The 20,345-nt window shown below is 43.0% G+C and overlaps 1 protein-coding gene across 1 annotated transcript in view; it reads right to left on the bottom strand.

The window, feature by feature from the left end:
• Positions 1-20,345, bottom strand: part of oca2 (oculocutaneous albinism II) — a 503,930-nt gene that overhangs the window by 270,857 nt on the left and 212,728 nt on the right. Inside the window, exon 13 of the mRNA XM_072264241.1 lies at positions 4,593-4,731. Coding sequence (XP_072120342.1) covers positions 4,593-4,731 — 139 coding nt within the window. The remainder of the gene's footprint in view (positions 1-4,592; positions 4,732-20,345) is intronic.

The raw sequence follows: 20,345 nt of genomic DNA, 5'->3' as shown, positions 1-20,345 counted from the left end.
AAATGGAAGGAATTAAGAAAGCTACAGTACTTGCAGAAGTACAACCCAGATCATACATGGTCCAAACAGAAGAAGGAGCAGTGTTAAGAAGAAATCGTAAAGACCTTAAGAAAGAGCCAACTTCAGAGTTTCAGTTAACCGATGAAGACCAGACAAAACATGGAAATAACAAGAAAACACAAGAACTGTGTGAACCACTTAGAAGGTCTATTTGTGTTCATAAACCCCCAAAGAGACTGAGAGAAAATTGTTAAAGTGTGCATTTGTTCTGGTTAATGTTGCTAATTGCTTTTCTTTTTAAGGAAAGGAAGATGTGGTGATATCACATGTAAGAATGTGGTTGGAGAGAGTTCTGTGCATGTGCAGAAATGATAGAATGATCTGGAACATGGCTTGGTAAAAACATGGCTTGTTTTTGTTGCTGTAAATAAAAGTTCTAATTCTTCCAGAATATGATACGTATAAATAGAAGAATACAACACCACCAACACATCCTGAAAGTTTACCCTTAGGGAATCCTGCACAAGAGCTCCCAAATCCCTTTGCACCTCTAGCTTTTGAATTTTCTCCCCATTTAGAAAATTGCCTATGCCTTTATTCCTTTTACCAAAGTTCATTACCATGCACTTCTCTACACTATATTCCATCTGCCACTTCTTTGTCCGTTCTCCCAATCACTTCATGTTCTTCTGCAAACTCCCTGCTTCCTCAACGCTATGTGCCTTTACACCTATCTTCATATCATTAGCAAACTTGGTCACAAAGCCATCAATTCTATCATCCAAATCATTGACGTATAATGTGAACGGAAACAGTCCCAATGCCAAGCCTTATGGAACATTACTAATCTCTGGCAGCTAACCAGAAAAGGCCCCTTTTATTCCCACTCTTTACCTCCTGACAGTCAGCCAATCTTCTACCCATGCTAATATCTTTTCTGTATCATCATGGGCTCTTATCTTGTTAAGCAGCCTCATGTGCAGTACCTTGTCAAGTGTCTTCTAAAAATTCAAGTAAACAACATCCACTTACTTTTCTTTGTTTATGCTGCCTGTTATTTCCTCAAAGGATTCCAACAGATTAGTCATGCAAGATTTCCCTTTAAACCACGCTGACTTTAGCCTACTTTATCATGTGCCTCCATTATCCCAAAACCTCACCCTTAATAATGGACTCCAATATCTTCCCAACCACTGAAATCAAGCTAACTGACCTATAATTTCCTTTCTTCCGCCTTACTCCCTTCTTGAAGAGTGGAGTGACATTTGCAAGTTTCTAGTCGCTGGGAACTATTTCAGAAATTAGTGATTCTTGCAAGATTATTACTTATACCTCCACAATCTCTTCAGCCACCTCTATCAGAACCTGAGTTCTAATCCATCTAACCCAGGTGACCTGTCCACCTTCAGGTCTTTCAGCTTGCCAAGCACCTTCTCCTTAGTAATAACAACTACATTCACTTCTGTCTCTTGACAAACTTGAATTTATGGCATTCTGACACACTGTGTCTTTCACAGGGAAGGCTGATGTAAAATACTTACTAAGTTCACCTACCATTTCTTTGACCCCCATTATGACCTCTCCAGCATAATTTTCCAGATGTCCGATATCCAATCTTCCACTCTCATTTATTCTTTATATATCTGGGGAAAAAGCTTTTGGAATCCTTTTTTATATTATCAGCTCGCTTACCTTCATATTTCATCTTTTCTCTGCTTATGGTTCTTTTAGTTGACTGCCGTTATTTTTTTTAAAAGCTTACCAATCTTCTTAATTTCCACTAATTTTTGCTATATTATATGCTCTGTCTTTTGCTCTTTGCTGTCTTTGACTTCCCTTGTCAGCCATGGTTGCTTTCTCCTCCCTTTAGAATACTCTCCCATCTTTGGGACGCATCTATCCTGCACCTTCTAAATTGGCGCAGAAACTCCTGCCACTGTTGTTCTGCCTTCATTCCTGACAGTGTCCTCTTCCAATCAACTTTAGCCAGCTGCTTTTTCATGTCTCTGTAATTCCCTTAACTCCACTGTAATAATAATACATTTGACTTTATCTTCTCCCTCTCAAACTGCAGGGTAAATTCTATCATATTATGATCACTGTCCCCTAAGGGTTCCTTTACCTTAAGATTTCAAAACAAATATGGTTCATTACACAATACCAAATCCAGAAATGTCTTTCCCCTAGTGGACTCAACCACAAGCTGCTCCAAAAAGCCATCTTGTAGGCATTCTACAAATTCCCACTTTTGGGATCCAGCACCAACCTGATTTTCCCAATCTACCTGCATATTGAAATCCCCTAATATTGTCACAACATTGTTCTTTTTGTATGTCTTTTTTATCTTCTTTTGTAATTTATAGCCCAAATCCTGGCTACTGTTTGGAGCCCTGTGTATAACTACTATCAGGATCTTTTTACCCCTACAGTTTCTGAACTCTACTCTCAATTATTCTACACCTTCTGATCCCATGTCACCTCTTTCTAAGGATTTGATTTCATTTTTTATGAACAGTGCCACCCCACCCCCTCTGTCCTTTCGATACATGTATCCTTGGATGTCTAGCTCCCAAATATGATCTTCTTTCAGCCACAATTCAGTGATGCCCACAGCATCACATATGCCAATCTGTAACTGTACTACAAGATCATCTGCCTGAGTCTGTGTACTGTGTGCATTCAAATATAAAACCTTTAGTCCTGTCTTCATCACTCTTTTCAATTTTGCACACATTACACTTCAACTCATCCCACTGACTGCAATTTTGCCTGTTCTTCCTGACAGTCTCAGTACACAATGCATTGACTTGGATACCAACTTCCCGTTCCTCACCCCTATCACTCCAGTTCCCATCTCCCTGACAAATTAGTTTAAATTCCCCCAAAGTGCTCTACTAAACCTGTCCGCAAGAATATTGGTCCCCCTTAGGTTCAGATGTAACCTGTCCTTTTATTTGTAGTACAGGTCATACCTTCCCCGGAAGAGAGCCCTATGGTCCAGAAATCTGAAACTCTCCCCCCTGCACCAGTTTCTCAGCCACTCATTCATCTGTACTATCATCTTATTCCTGCCCTGACTAGCATATAGTACTGGGAGTAATCCAGAGATTACTACCTTGGAGGTCCTGCTCTTCAGCCTCTTCCCTAACTCCCTATACTCACAGTGCAAGAACTCTTCCCACTTTCTACCCATCATAGGCATCGATGTTCTCCACGACCACTGCCTGCTCACCCTCCCTCTTGAGAATCTCTTTCAGTTTTTCTGAGATATCCTGGAACCTAGCACCAAGGAGGCAACACCCCATCCTGGCATCTTTATCGTGGCCACAAAATTTGTCCACCCCCCTAACTATGGAGTCTCCTATCACTTTTACTCTACGTGACTTAACCTTTCACTGCTGAGTCTCAGAGCCAGCCACGGTACCACTGGTCTAGCTGGTTCTGCTGTGTCCTGATAGGTTAAGCCCCCATCCCCAACTGCATCCAAAAGGGTACTGAAGTGAATGGTGTTGCTGAGGAGAATGGCCACAGCAGAACCCTGCTCTGTCTGCTTTCTTCTTCTGATAGTCACCATCTACTATCTGAAGCCTGCACTCTAGGTGTGACCTTCTCTGTAGAAGTCTTATCTATGAGGTTTTCAGCCTCTGGATGGTCCTGAGCACATCCATCTCCAACTCCAGTTCCTCGATCTTGTCGGTCGGGAGCTGCAGTTGTGTGCTCTTCCTGCAGGTGTAGTCACCAGGGAAACTGTCAAGTACTCTGAAAGCCCACATCTCACAGGAGCATTCCACTTCTTTAACTACCATCCTGCCTACATTTGTTATATCTCTAACTTTTCAAGCTTGAGTTCTAGCCTGTGCCAGTTCTCCCCTAAGGCTGTTGAGCCAAAGCCCACTCTAGCACTCGTCCACTCCAACAATGGCCACTCTGCTTACACCTTGCTTCTTTTTATTGTCGTGAGATGATTGCAGCCTGCCAAAACATTTCAAAAGGCCTGAAGTTCTTTTTAAACCTCGCACTACCTCATCAATGAATAAATTCTCACGATGATTGCAACCCACTAAAAAGTTCTAAAAGGTCCCAAGCTCTTTTTGAACCTACTAAAGTGGCCACTCATTGCATGTATTAATGTCAGACATTAGAATTTAGTAATGTTTATCATGGGAGGTTATTCGTATATATTGGTGTCTATAAATCATTCATTCATAACCCAGAGACAGCCAGTCAGGGGTTCTGAACCTCTGGTATGTATGTTCAAAATGGCACATGCATAAAGTCTTTTCTTAAATAAATGAATACGGGAGATATCCATTTTGGCTTAATCTATAAGTTAGTGAGTGGAGTTGCAGTGGATTCGTTAATAGTTGATCAGCTAAGCTTAAAAGATTTTAGGATCAAAGTGTTTGCATATATAGAGCATTCAAAAAAAAATTCAACAATTAACTCAGCCAGACCTGAAAAACCGTAGGGAATGGTCTTACACTGGTTTCAGCTTAAAAGTGGATAAATAATTGATATTTACACCTTTGAAGGTCATGGTTTGATAAATTATTCATCATCAATGTTAATAAAATTGAAAAGATTTATCTTACCTTATTTTGCAGTGCCTGATTGGAGATGATAATGACATTTGGAGGATCGCCAACTGCTGTGGCTGCTCCACCGATGTTGGTGAAGACAACCTCTGCAATCAAGACATGCCTGGGGTCCAGGTTGAGCACCTCACACAGTCTGTGGAGACAAAATAACATCAGAGATCCGAATCCCACCTTACGTCCTTTTGCCTCCAAGAACCAGCAGGTGAAGCAGTCAATGGTTTGCTGTGAAAGTTTCAGAGTTATAAATCTCTGTGATCCTCTGGTGAAGGACATGATATGTGTTATTGATGATTAGCTACAGTGACAGAGTGGTTAACACAATTATTTTATGGCACCAGCGAACACCATTCATGGTTCAGTTGCCGCCACTGTCTATAAGGAGTTTGCTCATTCTCCCCATGACCGCGTGGATTTCCTCCTGGTGATCTGGTTTCTTCCCAGATCCCAAAGATGTATGATTAGGTTTAGTACATTGTGGGAAGGCTATGTTACTGCCAGAAGTGTGGTGACACTTGTGGCCTGTCCCTAGCACAACACTCCATGATTTGATTGATACGAACAATGCATTTCACTACGTTTTGATGTTCTGATGTTCATGTGACAAATAAAGCTGATCTTATCTCTTCTTATTTCAACCTTTATTTTGAGAAGTCAGATAAAGCACTTGTTAAACCAGAGTTCGGCTCTCATTAAACTAATCCCCATTAATTGACCTAATACATGCTCTCACATCAGACCTGCACAGGAACCTGTCTAGCACCCTCTCCATGGTAAGAATCAAAGAAATGGAGACAGATTAAGGTATTAGAAACAGAGTTTTGAACAGAACACCTAACACAGAATGGGGATAAAGGGAGATGAAGACCTCTGCTGAGCCAGTATTATTGAGGTTTAGAGGGGGAACAATCAAAAGGCAATGAAGAGAAAACAGAAAGGGATAAAAAAGCTGGCTAATGACTTCAGGAAGTTTAAGGAGGGAGACTATTTTCAGGTTCAGAAACAGTTATTACCATTCAATCATCAGGCCCCTGAACCAATAGAGATAACATCAATAATCTCAACATACAAAATTTATTCCTCAACCGATGGATACGGGAAAAAGGCAGGAGATTGCGGCTGAAAGGGAAATGGATCAACCATGTTGAAATGGCAGAGCAGACTTGATGGACCAAATGGCCTAATTCTGCTCCTATATCTTATGGTCTTATAAGTATATGGATAGGAAAGGTTTAGAAGGATATGGGCCAAACATGGACAAGCAGAACTAGCTTAGGAGAGCACCATGGTCGACATGGGCAAGGTAGGTCTAAGGCCTATCTGTGTTATATTGCTCTACTACTCTCTTTGACTCTAGTTGGCATGAGCATAAGATGTCAAATGTCCTCTTTCCATGGAATACATTGGCACTTCATTACCTGTAGGTGCTGGATCTTGCAAGGGCACAAGATCCAGCTCACAGGAACCTGCAACCCTACCACCCAACAAATCCTTCTGTTGGAGTTGACAGTTTGAGTCCACTGTTTGCCTGGAAGCTATAGTCCAACTCAGACTTCTTCTAACACAATACACCATGCAGCAAAGGTCATGCAATGAAAAATTGGAAGTGAGGAACCCAGTTGATTTTCCCCTCAGGTTTCAAGAGCACAATTTGGTTGGAGGTCAGTGAGCAGAGCAGTGGCTACAAATTGAACCAGTTATCTTCCTGTCTGTATGGCTTAGTATCATAGCAGCTGTGGCATCCATCTCCTCAACCATCAGGAGATATCATTCAAAGTATTTTGGTTTATTTATAAATAAAGAATAAGTTGAGCTATTGCCATCACAAGGGGAAAAAATGTGTAAGAAAATAATGTTTTATTCTTAGGTTTTTCATTGTTGGCTATTTTAGACGTGCTTTTAATCACACTCAGAGAGGAGGCCTGGCATTTGTTCAGCATCTGGGGTACGTTATTTTTCTCTCTCTCAAGTTCCAAGATCACAGCATAGCTCAGGAAATAGAAGAGAGTACAGTACCGCACGGTACCTTCAGCCCACAATGTTTTGCAGACATTTAATGTGTTCCAAGATCAGTCTAATGCTTCCTCACACACTGTCCTTCATTTTTCTTTCATCCATGTGTCTATCTAAGAGTCTCATAAATCTCTCTAATGAATCTGCCCCTAGCACAATCCCCAACAGTGCATTGAACGCACTCACCACTCTGTATAAAAAACCTACCTCTAACACCTCACCTGCGTTTTCCTCCAATTTCCTTAAAGTGATACCCCCTCATATTAGCCATTTCTGACCTGGGAAAAAGGTGCTGGCTGTCCACTTTATCTATGCTTCTTATCACCTCTGTCAAATTATCCTCGCCTCTCATCCTCCTTCACTCCAAAGAGAAAACCCTTAGCTTGCTCAACCTTTCCTCATGTGACATGCTCTTTAATCCGGCCAACATCCTAGTAAATCTACTCTCCACCCTCTCTAAGCTGAACACAATACTCCAGGTGATTAATATCAGAATCAGATGTGGTCCAACCAGAGTTTTATAGAGCTACAACATTTCCTTGTGTTTCTTGAACTCATACCCCCGACTAATGAAGACCAACATGCTATTTGCCTTCTTAACCATCCAAGTGGTTATTGATAAATCTAAATTCTGTAATTGGGCCTTGGGAACTTCCCTATTTCACTCAGCCAACACTATAGAGACAGTAAAGTGGAACAGCTGGTGGAACTGCTGTCTCGTAACCCAGCAATACTGGTTCAATCCTGACCTCTGATATGATCCACGTGGAGCTAGTATGTTCACCCTGTGACGATATGTCCATTGGATGCATTTAAAATTCAAAGTCCAAAGTGCATTCATTATCAAACTACGTGTGCTACATACAACCCTGAGATTCGTCTTCCCAAGACAGCCACAGAACAAAGAAACACCACTGAACCCATTTAAAGAAAACATAAAACAAACAATGAGCCAAAAAATTCAGCCAAATAGCAAAAAATGAGCGAAAAATGCAGAGTATAAAACAGCGACCCACAAGCTCATTGAAACTGTCTAGGAATGTTCAGATTAGTTCAATTTAGCACTGTGTTGTTCATTGACTGCAGACCGCAGAGCCACTCTGCCTGGGTCAAAATCACACAAAATAGCAATAAGAAGGGAGTAATCAGAAACCAGAAACACATATAAATGAACTGCAGAATCTAATCCACAAACCGCATTGATCAAACCTTGCCCAGAACCCAAGAATCCAGCACCATCCTCCAGGAGAAGCAGACGAGAGGGGGGAGCGAGACTCGTCAAATGCAGGCAGACAGCGGCGACAGCAGAGATTGATATGTTCTTAATTGGTAATGGGGTTAAGAGTTACAGGGAGATGACAGGGGAATAGGTTTGAATGATGAAGCAGACTCAATGTGCTGAATCACCTAATTCTGCTTGTCTCATTATCTTCCTGAGTGTGTTTCCTCTGGGCTCTGCAGTTTCCTCTCTCATCCCTAAAGAGTGCAAGGAATAAACTGCTGGAAGATCACAGCAGGCCAAGCACAATCTGTGGAGGCAAAAGAATGGCTGAGGCTTTGTCTCGAGACCCCATGTCAAGACTATGGAGGGAAAGGGGTGGTCAGCATTTCTTGCTCCAGATTACAGTGTAAGGGGTTTCCTTTTTTTTATGTCACTGCGTAGTCTAATTAAAATGGCTTCTTTGTTATGTTATAATTGAAAGGGCTTCTTTGTTATGTTAACTGCTGAGAAAGTCCTCCTGCTAGTAGTTTGTTTTGGATTATCTATTGATTTGGACAAAAGAACCAATTGGGATAGTTGTTATGCTTTCTGTGTGTCTGTAAAATATTGTGATGTGTAGGTTTTTTTGGGGGGTGAGAGGGGAGAGGGGAGAGGGGAGGGGGAGAGGGGAGGGGGGAGGGGGGAGGGGGGAGGGGGGAGAGGGGAGGGGGGAGGGGGGAGGGGGGAGGGGGGAGAGGGGAGGGGGGGAGGGAGAGGGAGAGGGAGAGGGAGAGGGAGAGGGAGAGGGAGAGGGAGAGGGAGAGGGAGAGGGAGAGGGAGAGGGAGAGGGAGAGGGAGAGGGAGAGGGAGAGGGAGAGGGAGAGGGAGAGGGGAGAGGGAGAGGGAGAGGGAGAGGGAGAGGGAGAGGGAGAGGGAGAGGGAGAGGGAGAGGGAGAGGGAGAGGGAGAGGGAGAGGGAGAGGGAGAGGGAGAGGGAGAGGGAGAGGGGAGAGGGAGAGGGAGAGGGAGAGGGAGAGGGAGAGGGGGAGAGAGAGAGAGAGAGAGAGAGAGAGAGAGAGAATGAATGAATATTAACCAGGTGCTGTGAGTCCGCTAACGGGTTTGGACCCCGAGCAGGAGTCCGGGGTCCAGGGTGGTGTTCGGCGAGGAGAGGAGACGGAGACGGACTCGTGTGGAGCGTCTGGTCGACCACCGTTGTTGGTGCCAGGCAGCAGGCCGAGGTGGTCTGAGGCGTCGCAGGGTGAAGAAGGAGGGTCCTGAGCTCCAACTGTTTGTGCACGAAGAGATTGAACTTTGATAAGGGTGGCGCCTTTTATTTTCCTTTTATATTTTATTCTCTATTAATTATATAGTTCCAGTAATATCTATAAACTGTAAATCATTTAATCGTATCTGGTGTATTGTCTGTTATTTGGGCGGAGTGCGGTACATCACACAGCATCCACACAAACTAATTACCCAATTTGGCAGGGCCGAGGGCTATTTCCCTAGACGACAGCGAGCCAAGCGACCCTGATGTTGGCCGGGGAGCTACAACAGCATCTGCAGTCTCTTCAGCTTCCAAAAGCAAGCAAGTTGGAGGTTAATTGGCCTCTGTAAATTGGCCTTCATGTGTAGATGAAACGTAGAATCCGGAAGGAGTTGATAACCATTTGGGGGAAGAAAAACATGAACTAGGGTGGGATTATTGAAAAATGGATAAATAATTGTCCACATTGAACTGTATCTGTTTTGTCTCTGGGACTCTATCATACCTTCCCATCTCTTAACTGTTATTCCAGGTTTAGAGAAAAGGGTTTCAATTAACACTGAGTCTGGCTTGCAATTCAGACCCTCAACTAGGGTCATCATTCATCACCGTCTCCGAGTCCTGGATTGACGGAGACGGAGGCGGAGTTAAGATGGCACTAAACTTTACTTTATTGTCGCCATGCAATTGATACTAGAGCGTACAATCATCACAGCGATATTTGATTCTGCGCTTCGCGCTCCCTGGAGTACAAATTGATAGTAAATAGTAAAAATATAAATTATAAATCATAAATTGAAAAATAGAAAATGGAACATAAGGTAGTGCAAAAAAACCAAGAGGCAGGTCCAGATATTTGGAGGGTATGGCCCAGATCTGGGTCAGGATCCATTCAGCAGTCTTATCACAGTTGGAAAGAAGCCGTTCCCAAATCTGGCCATATGAGCCTTCAAACTCCTGAGCCTTCTCCCAGAGGGAAGAGGGACGAAAAGTGTGTTGGCTGGGTGGGTCGTATCCTTGATTATCCTAGCAGCACTGCTCTGACAGCGTGCGGTTTGCTTGCATCGTCAGAAACAGCTCTATTTCCATCTTTAATACCTTTATCTTAGCCTTTCAAGTTTCTTTTGAAGACCCGGACCTGGATTTACACCCTGACTTCAGTTCTTTGCAAGAATGGGACCTGTTCTCGGGATTTCAGGACTGGCCAATGTTCGGCACGCCAAGGGTTCGGCCTGAAAGCCTGGCTCGTATTTGGAAGCCTAAGATCTCGGGGCTCTGAAGACGGGCAGGTCGAGGGCCGGTGTCAAGGCAGGAAACCCCTGTGTTGTCGGTGAAGTGACAAAATCTACCGCTGTGGGCCCAAAGACCTGAGATCTTGCAATCTTCAGGCACAGAGCTCGAAAAAAAGCAACGTAACGGACTTTTAACATCGTAAACCAGCAAATTGTTATGTCTCCCTGCTCGCTGGGAAAATGGAGACACCTCACTCTCCCTTATTGGGGAAAGAGAGAACCTGTGGTATGTTGAATGCCAGGTGAAACACGAAGTCTTTGGGGTAACTTCAAGTCGGTGTCTTTGCTATTGCTTTGCTCACACTGAGTGCTTGGTGATGGTGCTGATGCTTGTTTTTTTTTGCCGGTGGGGGGAGGGGGGATTGTTGCTCGCTGCCGCTTACGCCCGGGGGGGTGGAGCTAGAGGGGGACTTTGGGGTTCTAATACTTAACTGGTGTTCATTCTTTGGGGCACTTCTCTGTTTTCATGGATTGTTGCAAAGAAAAAGCATTTTGGGATGTATATTGTATACATTTCTCTGACATTAAATTGGACCGTTGAACCTTTGATACCAAAAAATGAAGCCCAGAGCTTGATTAGAAGTCGAGACTGAAGCCCAAATTCTGATTGGAGGTTGAGATTGAAGCCCAAAGATCAATTGGAAATCCAGTTGACGCCCTATGGCCAGAGCCCCAAGCCTGTGAATCTCTGCGAGATTGCTGGGAAAGTCAGAGCCCTGTGTCTGCGAATCCATGACTCTGCTAAAGGCTGGGGGTTAAATGTAGCCTGTCCTGGGTCTATAGGACTGTGTATGTGCATGGGTGAGTGGACAGGAAGTAGAAAGGAATGGGATTTGTTCCACTGTTGCTGTTTGATATGTTCTGTTTTATTGTCTTCTAGGTTGTTCTGTTGAATATGTGAACATGCTATGTTGGCACCAGAATGTATGCTCATACTTTCAGGCTAACCCAAGAACATTCTTGGGTTTGTGGTTGCTAACACAAAGGACACCTTTCACCGTATGTTTCAATGTACAGTACATATGATTAATAAATGAATCCGAGCCTGAAAGGAATGTTCGCTGTCTGGCTACCTTCTTCCAGCACCATTGCCACCTACAGCAAGGATATATGATATGTAGCCCCACAGAGTCCACCCACAGTAGCTGTAAGTTACTATATGTTTATTGGAATTGGAGGGAAAAGATCAGGTCTGAACTGAGGATCATACTTTCTTACTCTTTTAACACCAATAACAGTGGACATATTGGTTCTTGTCATTGTATTTTCAAATCTTTAGATTCGTTTCAAAGCTTGGTATAGGTCCTTCCCATTTTACCAATGCCCAACTTCAGTATAGCCTGCACACATGAATGGGCATCTCAGAGACCAGCCAAATGGACTCCTTGGATGCTGCAAGGATACAAGCATCTTCTGCCTCCGGGAAACGTAGTTCACAAGCACCATAAGACCATAAGATATAGGAGCAGAATTATGCCATTTGGCCCATTGAGTCTGCTCTGCCAATTCAACATGGCTGATCCATTTTTCCTCTCAGTCCAAATTTCCTGCCTTCACCCTCTCCATATCCCTTCACTCCCTGGCCAATTAAGAATCTATCAATGTCTTTCTTAAATATACAGTACATAAAGACTTGGCCTCCATAGCTGCTTGTGGCAATAAATTCCACAGAATTACCACTCCCTGGCTAAAGAAATTCCTCCTCTTCTCCATTCTAAAAGGACGTCCCTCTATACTGATGCTGGGTCCACTGGTCTTGATACACTCCCACGATAGGAAACATCTTCTCCACATCCATTCTATCAAGGCCTTTCACCATTTGATAGGTTTCATTTAGGTCACCCCTCATTCTTCTGAATTGCAGTGAATACTGGCCTAGAGCCATCAAAGAGTCTTCATATGACAAGATGTTCAATCCTGGAATCGTTTTCGTGAACCTCCTTTGAACCTTCTCCAGTTTCAGAAAATCCTTTCTAAGATAGGGGGCACAAAACTGCTCTCTCTCTCTCTCTCCAAGTGAGGCATCACAAGTGCTTTGTGAAATCTCAACATTACATGAAATGAATACTATCATTGCACTTGCCTTCCCCACCACAGACTCAACATGCAAATAAACCTTTAGGGTATCCTGCACAAGGACTCCCAAGTCCCTTTGCATCTCAGATTTTTGTATTTTCTCTCTATTTGGAAAATAGGCAACCCTCTTATCTCTTCTACCAAAGTGCATGTGTCATAGTCCAGTCCGTGAAGTTTGTGTTCCGGTTCACGGTTTGGTCCATGGCTCCTTGTTCCGGGGTTTATTGTTTTCCCCAGTTTCTGTTGTGGGCACTAGACACACTTCCTGACACTGTATTAAATCTGCCACTTCTTTGCCCATTTTCCTAATCTGCCTAAGTCCTTATGCAGCCTCTCTACTTCCAAAACTACCTGCCCCTCCACTTACCTTCGTACATCTTCAAACTTTGCAAGAAAGCCATCAACTCCATCATCCAAATCATTGATAGATATAAAAAGAATCAGTCCCAAAAACAGAGCACTCTTTTGCTTCCTGTCAGTCAGCCAACCTTCTACACATGCTAATATCTTGCCTGTGATACCATGGGCTTGTAGCTTGTTAAGCAGCCTCAAAGGCCTTCTGAAAATCCAAGAACACAGCATCAACCAATTCTCTTTTGTCTATCCTGCTTGTTATTTCTTCAAAGAATTGTCAGGTAAGATTTTCCTTTGAGGAAACCATGCTGACTACAACGTATTTTATCATGTGCCTCCAAGTATCCCAAAACCATATCCTTAATCTATTCCAACATCTTCCCAACCACTGAAGTAAGACTACCTGGCCTATAATTTCCTTCCTCTGCTTCTCTCCTTTCTTGAAGAGTGGAGTGACATTTGCAATCTTCCAGTCTTCCGGAACCATTCCAGAATCTAGCTATTCTAGAAAGATCATTACTAATGCCTCTACAATCTCTTCAGCCACTGGTGTACACCATCTGGTTTTGGTGGCTTATCTACCTCCAGATCTTTCAGTTTCCCAAGAGCCTTCTTCCTAATAAGGATTACTTCACACGCTTCATGACCCCTGACACCTGGAACTTCCACCATACTGCTAGTGTCTTCCACAATGAAGATTGATACAAAATACTTAATCAGTTTGTCCACCATTTCCTTGTCCCCCATTACTATCTCTCCAGTATCATTTTCCAGCAGTCCGATATCGAGTCTGCCTCTCTTTTACACCTCATGTATCTGAAGAAACTTTTGGTGTCCACTTTAATGTTGTTGGCTTGCTTACTTTTGTATTTCATTTTTACCTTCTTAATAATTTTTAGTTGTCTTCCGGTGGTATTTAAAAGCTTCCCAATTCTCTAACTTCCTACTAACTTTTGTTCTATTATATGCCCTCTCTATGGCTTTTAAGTTGGCTTTGACTTTCCATGTTAGCCATGGTTGTGTCATCTTGCCTTTAGAATAATCTTTGGGATGTATACATCCTGTGCCTTCTGAACTGCTTTGAGAAATTCCAGCCATTGCTGCTCTGCAGTCATCCCTGCCAGTGTTCTTTTCCAATCAATTCTGGCCAACTCCTCTCTCATGCCTCTGTAATTCTACTTACTCCACCGTAATACTGATACACCTGACTTTAACTTCTCCTTCTCAAATCTCAGAGTGAATTTGATCATAGAAACATAGAAAACTGACAGCACAATTCAGGCCCTTTGGCCCACAAAGTTGCTCTGAACATGTCCCTACCTTAGAAATTACTAGGCTTAGCCATATCCCTCTAATTCTCTGAGCTCCATGTACCTATCCAAAAGTCACTTAAAAGACCCTATTGTATCCACCTCCACCACCGTTGCCGACAGCCCATTCCATGCACTCACCACTCTCTGATTAAAAAACTTATCCTTGACATCTCCCCTGTACCTACTCCCTAGCACCTTAAACCTGTGTCCTCTTGTGGCAACTATTTCAGCCCTGGGAAAAAGCCTCTGATTAATGCCTCTCATCATTTTATACACCTCTGTCTGGTCACCTCCCATCCTCCGTCGCTCCAAGGAGAAAAGGCCGAGTTCATTCAACCTGTTTTCATAAGGCATGCTCCCTAATCCAGGCAACATCCCTGTAAATCTAATGATCGCTCTACCCTAAGGGTTCCTTTACCTCATTAATTGATTCCAGTTCATACATAGCACAACACCCAATCCAGAATAGCTGACCCCTAGTGGGCTCAACCAGGAGCTGCTCTAAAAAGTCATCTGATAGGTGTTCTAGAAATTCCTCTTCTTAGAATCCAGCACCAACCTGATTTTCCCAATCTACCTGCTTATTGAAGTTCTCCATGACTATTATAACATTGCCCTTTTGCCATGCATTTTCTATCTCCCGTTGTAACCATAGACCACATCCTTACTACTGTTGGGGGGCCTGTATATAACTCCCATCAGGGACTTTTTATCCTTGTGATTCCTTAGCTCTATCCACAATGGTTCAACTCCTTCTGGCCCTATGTCACCCCTTTCTAATAATTTGATTTCATTTTTGCCAACAGACCCACACAACCCCCTCTGCCTTCCTGTCTGTCCTTTCAACACAAATGTGTTTCCCTGGACATTGAGCTTCCAGCTATAATTTTCTTTCAGCCATGATTCAGTGATGCCTATAACACATACATGCCAATCTGTAACTGTGCTATAAGTTCATCCACCTTATTTCTGAATACTGCATGCATTCAAATATAACAACTTCAATCCTGTATTTACCCTTTTCAATTTTGTCTGGCTTTTATGTTGCACCTCATCCTGTTGACTGCAATTTTGCCCTATCATCAGCATCTCCTTGCGAGGAGTCTCACTACACATTGCCTCTGTTTGTAAACCAACTGCCTCATCTTCAGCACTATCACTCCAGTTTCTATCTTCCTGCCAAATTACCAAACCTACCACACAAAAATGGTGGTCCCCCTCAGGTTTAGGTGTAACTAGTTCCTTTTATACAAGTCATACCTTCCCCCAAAGAGATCCCAATAAACCCTTGCCCCTTGCGCCAGTTCCTCAGTCACATATTCACCTGCCAAATCATCCTCGCTCTTACCCTCACTGGCACATAACACAGGCAGCAATCCAGAGATTACTACCCTGGAGATCCTGCTTCTCAGCTTTCTACCTAGATCCCTAAAATCTCTCTTCAGAACCTTTTCACCTTGTCTATCTATGTCATTGGTGCCAATATGTACTAAGAATTCTGGCTGCTCATTTCTGACTTATGGACTGTCTAAGTTACAAACAATTCACGGGAACATAACTTGGCAATGACCAGCAGGCCTTTCTCTCTCTCTCTGCACACTCATCATGGCCTCCTCCAATGCTGCAATGCACAAGTTACTGGTCTGACAGCGGTGGACTGCCTCCGCAAAACACTCTCCACCAGAAAGTTACCATGATAGGTGGCACAACAGCATAATGGTTAGCATAACAATACTACAGCACCAGTGACCCCAGTTCAACCCCGTTGCTGTCTGTAAGGATTTTGTACATTCTCTCTGTGACCGTATGGGTTTCCTTTGAGTGCTCCAGTTTCCTTCCACATTCCAAATACATAGGGGTTAGTTGGTTAATTGGTCACACGTGTGTAATTGGTTGGCGCAGGCAAATTGGGCCAAAAGGACCTGTTACTGTGCTGTGTCTCTAAATAAAATAAGTGACAAATCACAGTTGCTGAGGAAGTTTTGTGGGATGAAGCCTCTGGTCAGCATTGGTTCCATCAGTGGACACGAGGCTGGCAATTTTTTATACCTTCATGGTTCATGGGCATCACTGGTTTCCTAAACGTCGTTTTTTGCCTTTGAACTTAATAATTTGTTGGATATTTTCATGGGACAATTTCATAGAGTCAACTATTTTGCTGTGTGTCTGGAGGCACAGATAGGCCAGATTAGATCAGTGCAGTAGATTTTCTCCACCTAAGGATATTGGTGAACCAGACAGCTTTATAGATCAATGCAGCAGGCTTCTCCTGCTCACCATTATAAATACGAGGGTTTCATTCCAGACAATTTAATTAACATCCTCAAGTCCCCAGTTACACATGGTGGGATTTGAACTCGTGCCATCTAAATTATTTGTTCCAGATTACTTGCCTGGCAACACGAGTAATGACATTGTACCGTGATCCAAGGGCCCGTCTCTGCCAGCCAATTGAACTGGTGATGAAATATCACCAGAGGAAACTGCAAAACCAGATTTGTGCAATAATACATATGACTAGGTTTCTTGCTTGAACTGTTGTTGAAGGAGGGCAGGGCATGAAAGTACTTCTTGTAATCCCATCAGAATCGATGATAAAGAGAAGTCTAATCACATTTGATCAGAAAAATCAATTACATGAAGATGTTTTGAGCACATAGTTGGCAACTCCTGTGGAAAAATCAAGCTTCCAAGCACAAATGATTTATATTCATGATCTTTCTTGAAACAAATGATGCAATAAAGTTCCATCTGCCACTACACTGGCATGAAAAATGGTTCAGAAACTTGTATTGATATTTCTTGTATGGTAATTCATGCTTGGTTCAAGAACACAGCTTCACAGTTTTGTAGACTTACAAAATGCACTCAGTGGCCACTTTATTAGGTACACCTGTACAGCAGCTTGTTAATATAAATATTGAATCAGCCAATCACGTGGCAGCAGTCCTGACGAAGGGTCTCGGCCCAAAACGTCGACTGTACCTCTTCCTAGAGATGCTGCCTGGCCTGCTGCGTTCACCAGCAACTTTGATGTGTGTTGCTTGAATTTCCAGCATCTGCAGAATTCCTCGTGTTCAAGAGGTTCAGTTGTTGTTCAGACCAAACATCAGGATGGGGATGAAATGTGATCCAAGTGACTTTGACCGTGGAATGGTTGCTGGTGCCTGACAGGGTGGTTTGAATTTCTCAGAAACTGCAGATCAGATCTCCTTGGATTTTCACACATAGCAGTCTCTACGGTTTGCAGAGAATGGTGTAAAAAACAAAAAAAGCATCCAGCGTGCAGCAGTTGTGTGGGCAAAATCGGCCAAACACGAGGACCACCTCTTGGACTCGTCTCTCCATTTTTATTTTGCACTAATGTCTTCTTTTCCAAAGTCTCTTATTCTTTATTATTTTGTGTTCTGTGTTGTCCAGCTCTACATGCCTCTGACGCTTCTGCAAGCATGATTTTCATTGTACCTGTACCTCACCCAGGGCCGGGGCCCCTGCCGACACCATAAAATGCTGCTGTACCAAGCAGAAAAAGGCAAGAGCAAGAGCAAAGGTCGTACTGGTCTAACTTACAGGCCTGAAGAGGGAGGACAGAAAGTAATGCAAATTCTTAGCTTGAAGGACAGCATCTAAAGCACACAAAAATTGACCTAGGGGCTTATTTGGCTTAGTAAAGTTATGAGGGAGACGAAGTATGATGTACCCAGTCTTAAATCTTAATTTAGCTATTGCTGCACGTACCATAGGCCTTATTTCTCAAACAATGCCAAAGCATTTTTATCTAGGTATTTTTCTCAACCATGTGTTCTGAGAAAGTAAAATGGAAATGAGAGACAACGAGGCCAAGAGAGACGGCACTGTGGCAAACTAGGAAACTTGACAATACTCCAACAATCTTTTTGAAAAATGAGATCTGGCACATACTAACCTATTACTGTGCTGCGTGGCTTGCAGAGTAAAGACCACTTATTACTTACGAGGTTTGTAAACAGCCAACTATTAGCCTATTACCACAAAAACAGGAACAGCACTGACACACAAGCCTAGATAGTTACAAAGTCAGATGCTTGTTTTTAAAAGTTAAAGCCTAGTTCTTCTGGATTTCTTCGCAGCAAAATCCAATTTCTGAACAAGATCACTTTCAAGTGACATCAGAGTAAGATAATTCAACCTGTCCTGTCCCATTGTGGATCTGAGCCTATTCTTCACTAGCTTGAGCTTGGAGAAAGATCGCTCACCACTTGCATTTGTGACAGGGAGAGTCAGGTAAAGCCTCAAAGCAATGCTTACATTTGGGAAGATGACCTGCAAGTTTTTTTTCTCTGAGTAAACATAAAAGCTCTGTTGCGGATGAAATTCCCTGAAATGGACAATCTCCTCCACAAAGTCTAACTCCAGGTCAGCTGAACAATTGCTTTGGAGATCAGATGCTCCCTTGCGCAGATCTTGTACAGAGAGAGAAGGGATATTGTTTAGTATGCCAAATGTGTTGTTAAGGTCATTATATGATACAAATCTGCAATCAATTTCTGCAAGTAATCTATCCATCACGACCAAAAAGACAGTAGCTGAGATTTTTTCTCTGGCTGACAAGCAAACATCAGGTGTTGTGGATTCACCCAGAAAGGCTTCATGTTTTCTTTGTTGTTTGGTGTCTTCTTTGTACACTTGTGAGACTGTTGGAGACATAGTTTTAGCTTGGGTCTCAAAAGCATCAAATTGATCACACAAGCTTGCTATGTATCACAGTAGTGATCTCACCAAATCCACAGCATTACACAGGTCTAGATTTACAGCTTGCAATGCGACACTTGCACTTTCAAAGCGCTGAAGAATGCAATGCCACAATTTGCTCAGAAAAGCTACCTCAAGCTTGTCCATTTTTTTTGTATAGTGACCTTGCTTCATTTCTAGTTGCCACATTCTGATTAATGTCATCTGCAACGCTCTTTAACGAATCTTGAATATTGGCATAATTTCCGCACAATGCCTGTGCGGCTTCTGCATGTGCAGCCCACCTAGTATTAGAGAGAGACTTCAGAGTTTCAATGCGCTTGTTCGCATTAGGCTGAAATCCTGCGGTCACCGTCTTCCACCTAGAAGTTGACTTGGAGCAGAAGTTGAACACATTCTGCACGAAGCTGAAAAGCTCAGCTGTTTCAACACAACAGTTGACTCTGTTGATTCCAACGAGATTCAATGTGTGTGCTGATTTCCTTGATACGGGATTGTAAGCCTTGGTACGCACTGGACATATTTGCAGCATTGTCATAGCACTGCCCCCTGCAGTTGCTTATGTCAATATTCATCTCTCCTAAAACTTTGAGCACAGACTCATATAACACCACCACCCACCCCTCCCCTCATGTGGCTCTCAATGGGTAGAAATCGTAAGAATCGCTCCTGAATGTTTCCATCAGTTGACACATAACGTAAAATGAATGTGAGCTGATCTACGTGTGCAACATCTGTGCTTCGATCGATGCTAATAGAAAAAGTATTTGGCCATTTTGACTTCACTGACAATCTCTGACAACACGATCACTCATGAGCTCAATAAACTTCTCACTTGTTTTAGGTGAAAGATATGAAGGGGTGCCTGATCCTGCATTTCCAAATTTCTGTATATGCACCTTCAAAAATGGGTCAAACTCACCTATCACCTCTAGAATGCCCATGTAGTTGCCGTTATCAGGCCTGCCAAATATGTCACTGGAGCCTCGGACAGCCAGTCCCCTCTCAACCAAAAACCTCACAACCGCCACCACTCTTTCCAATACGTCGGTCCAGTAGACACACTCTGACTCGAACTGTTTTTGCAGTTCTGTATCTATTCCTCAGTTGTCAGACGCTAGTGTAACGTAGGTCAGTGTCGTTTTCAAAATTCATATTCAAAATTCAAAAAAAATTTTATTGTCATTCTAACGCACATCAGCTCTGCAGGGCAGAATGAGACAGCGTTTCTCAGGAGCAGTGCAATCATAACATAACAAACGCAACACTAAATAATAAACATAACAATAAATAGTAAAACACAACAGCCACATGTCAGTTAAAATCAAGTTATAAGTGTCCAGTGCAAGTTAAAAGTGTCCAAAGCAGAGTCAGGTAGAGCAGCTATTTAGCAGTCTGACTGCCTGTGGGAGAAAGCTGTTTAGTAGCCTTGTGGTTTTAGTTTTGATGCTCCTGTAACGTTTGCCTGATGGCAAAAGAACAAACAGTTCATGGAGAGGGT

The sequence above is a fragment of the Mobula birostris genome, chromosome 7 (genome assembly GCF_030028105.1).
Source record: "Mobula birostris isolate sMobBir1 chromosome 7, sMobBir1.hap1, whole genome shotgun sequence".
Taxonomy (NCBI): domain Eukaryota; kingdom Metazoa; phylum Chordata; class Chondrichthyes; order Myliobatiformes; family Myliobatidae; genus Mobula; species Mobula birostris.
This window is presented reverse-complemented; position numbering and strand designations above follow the sequence as displayed.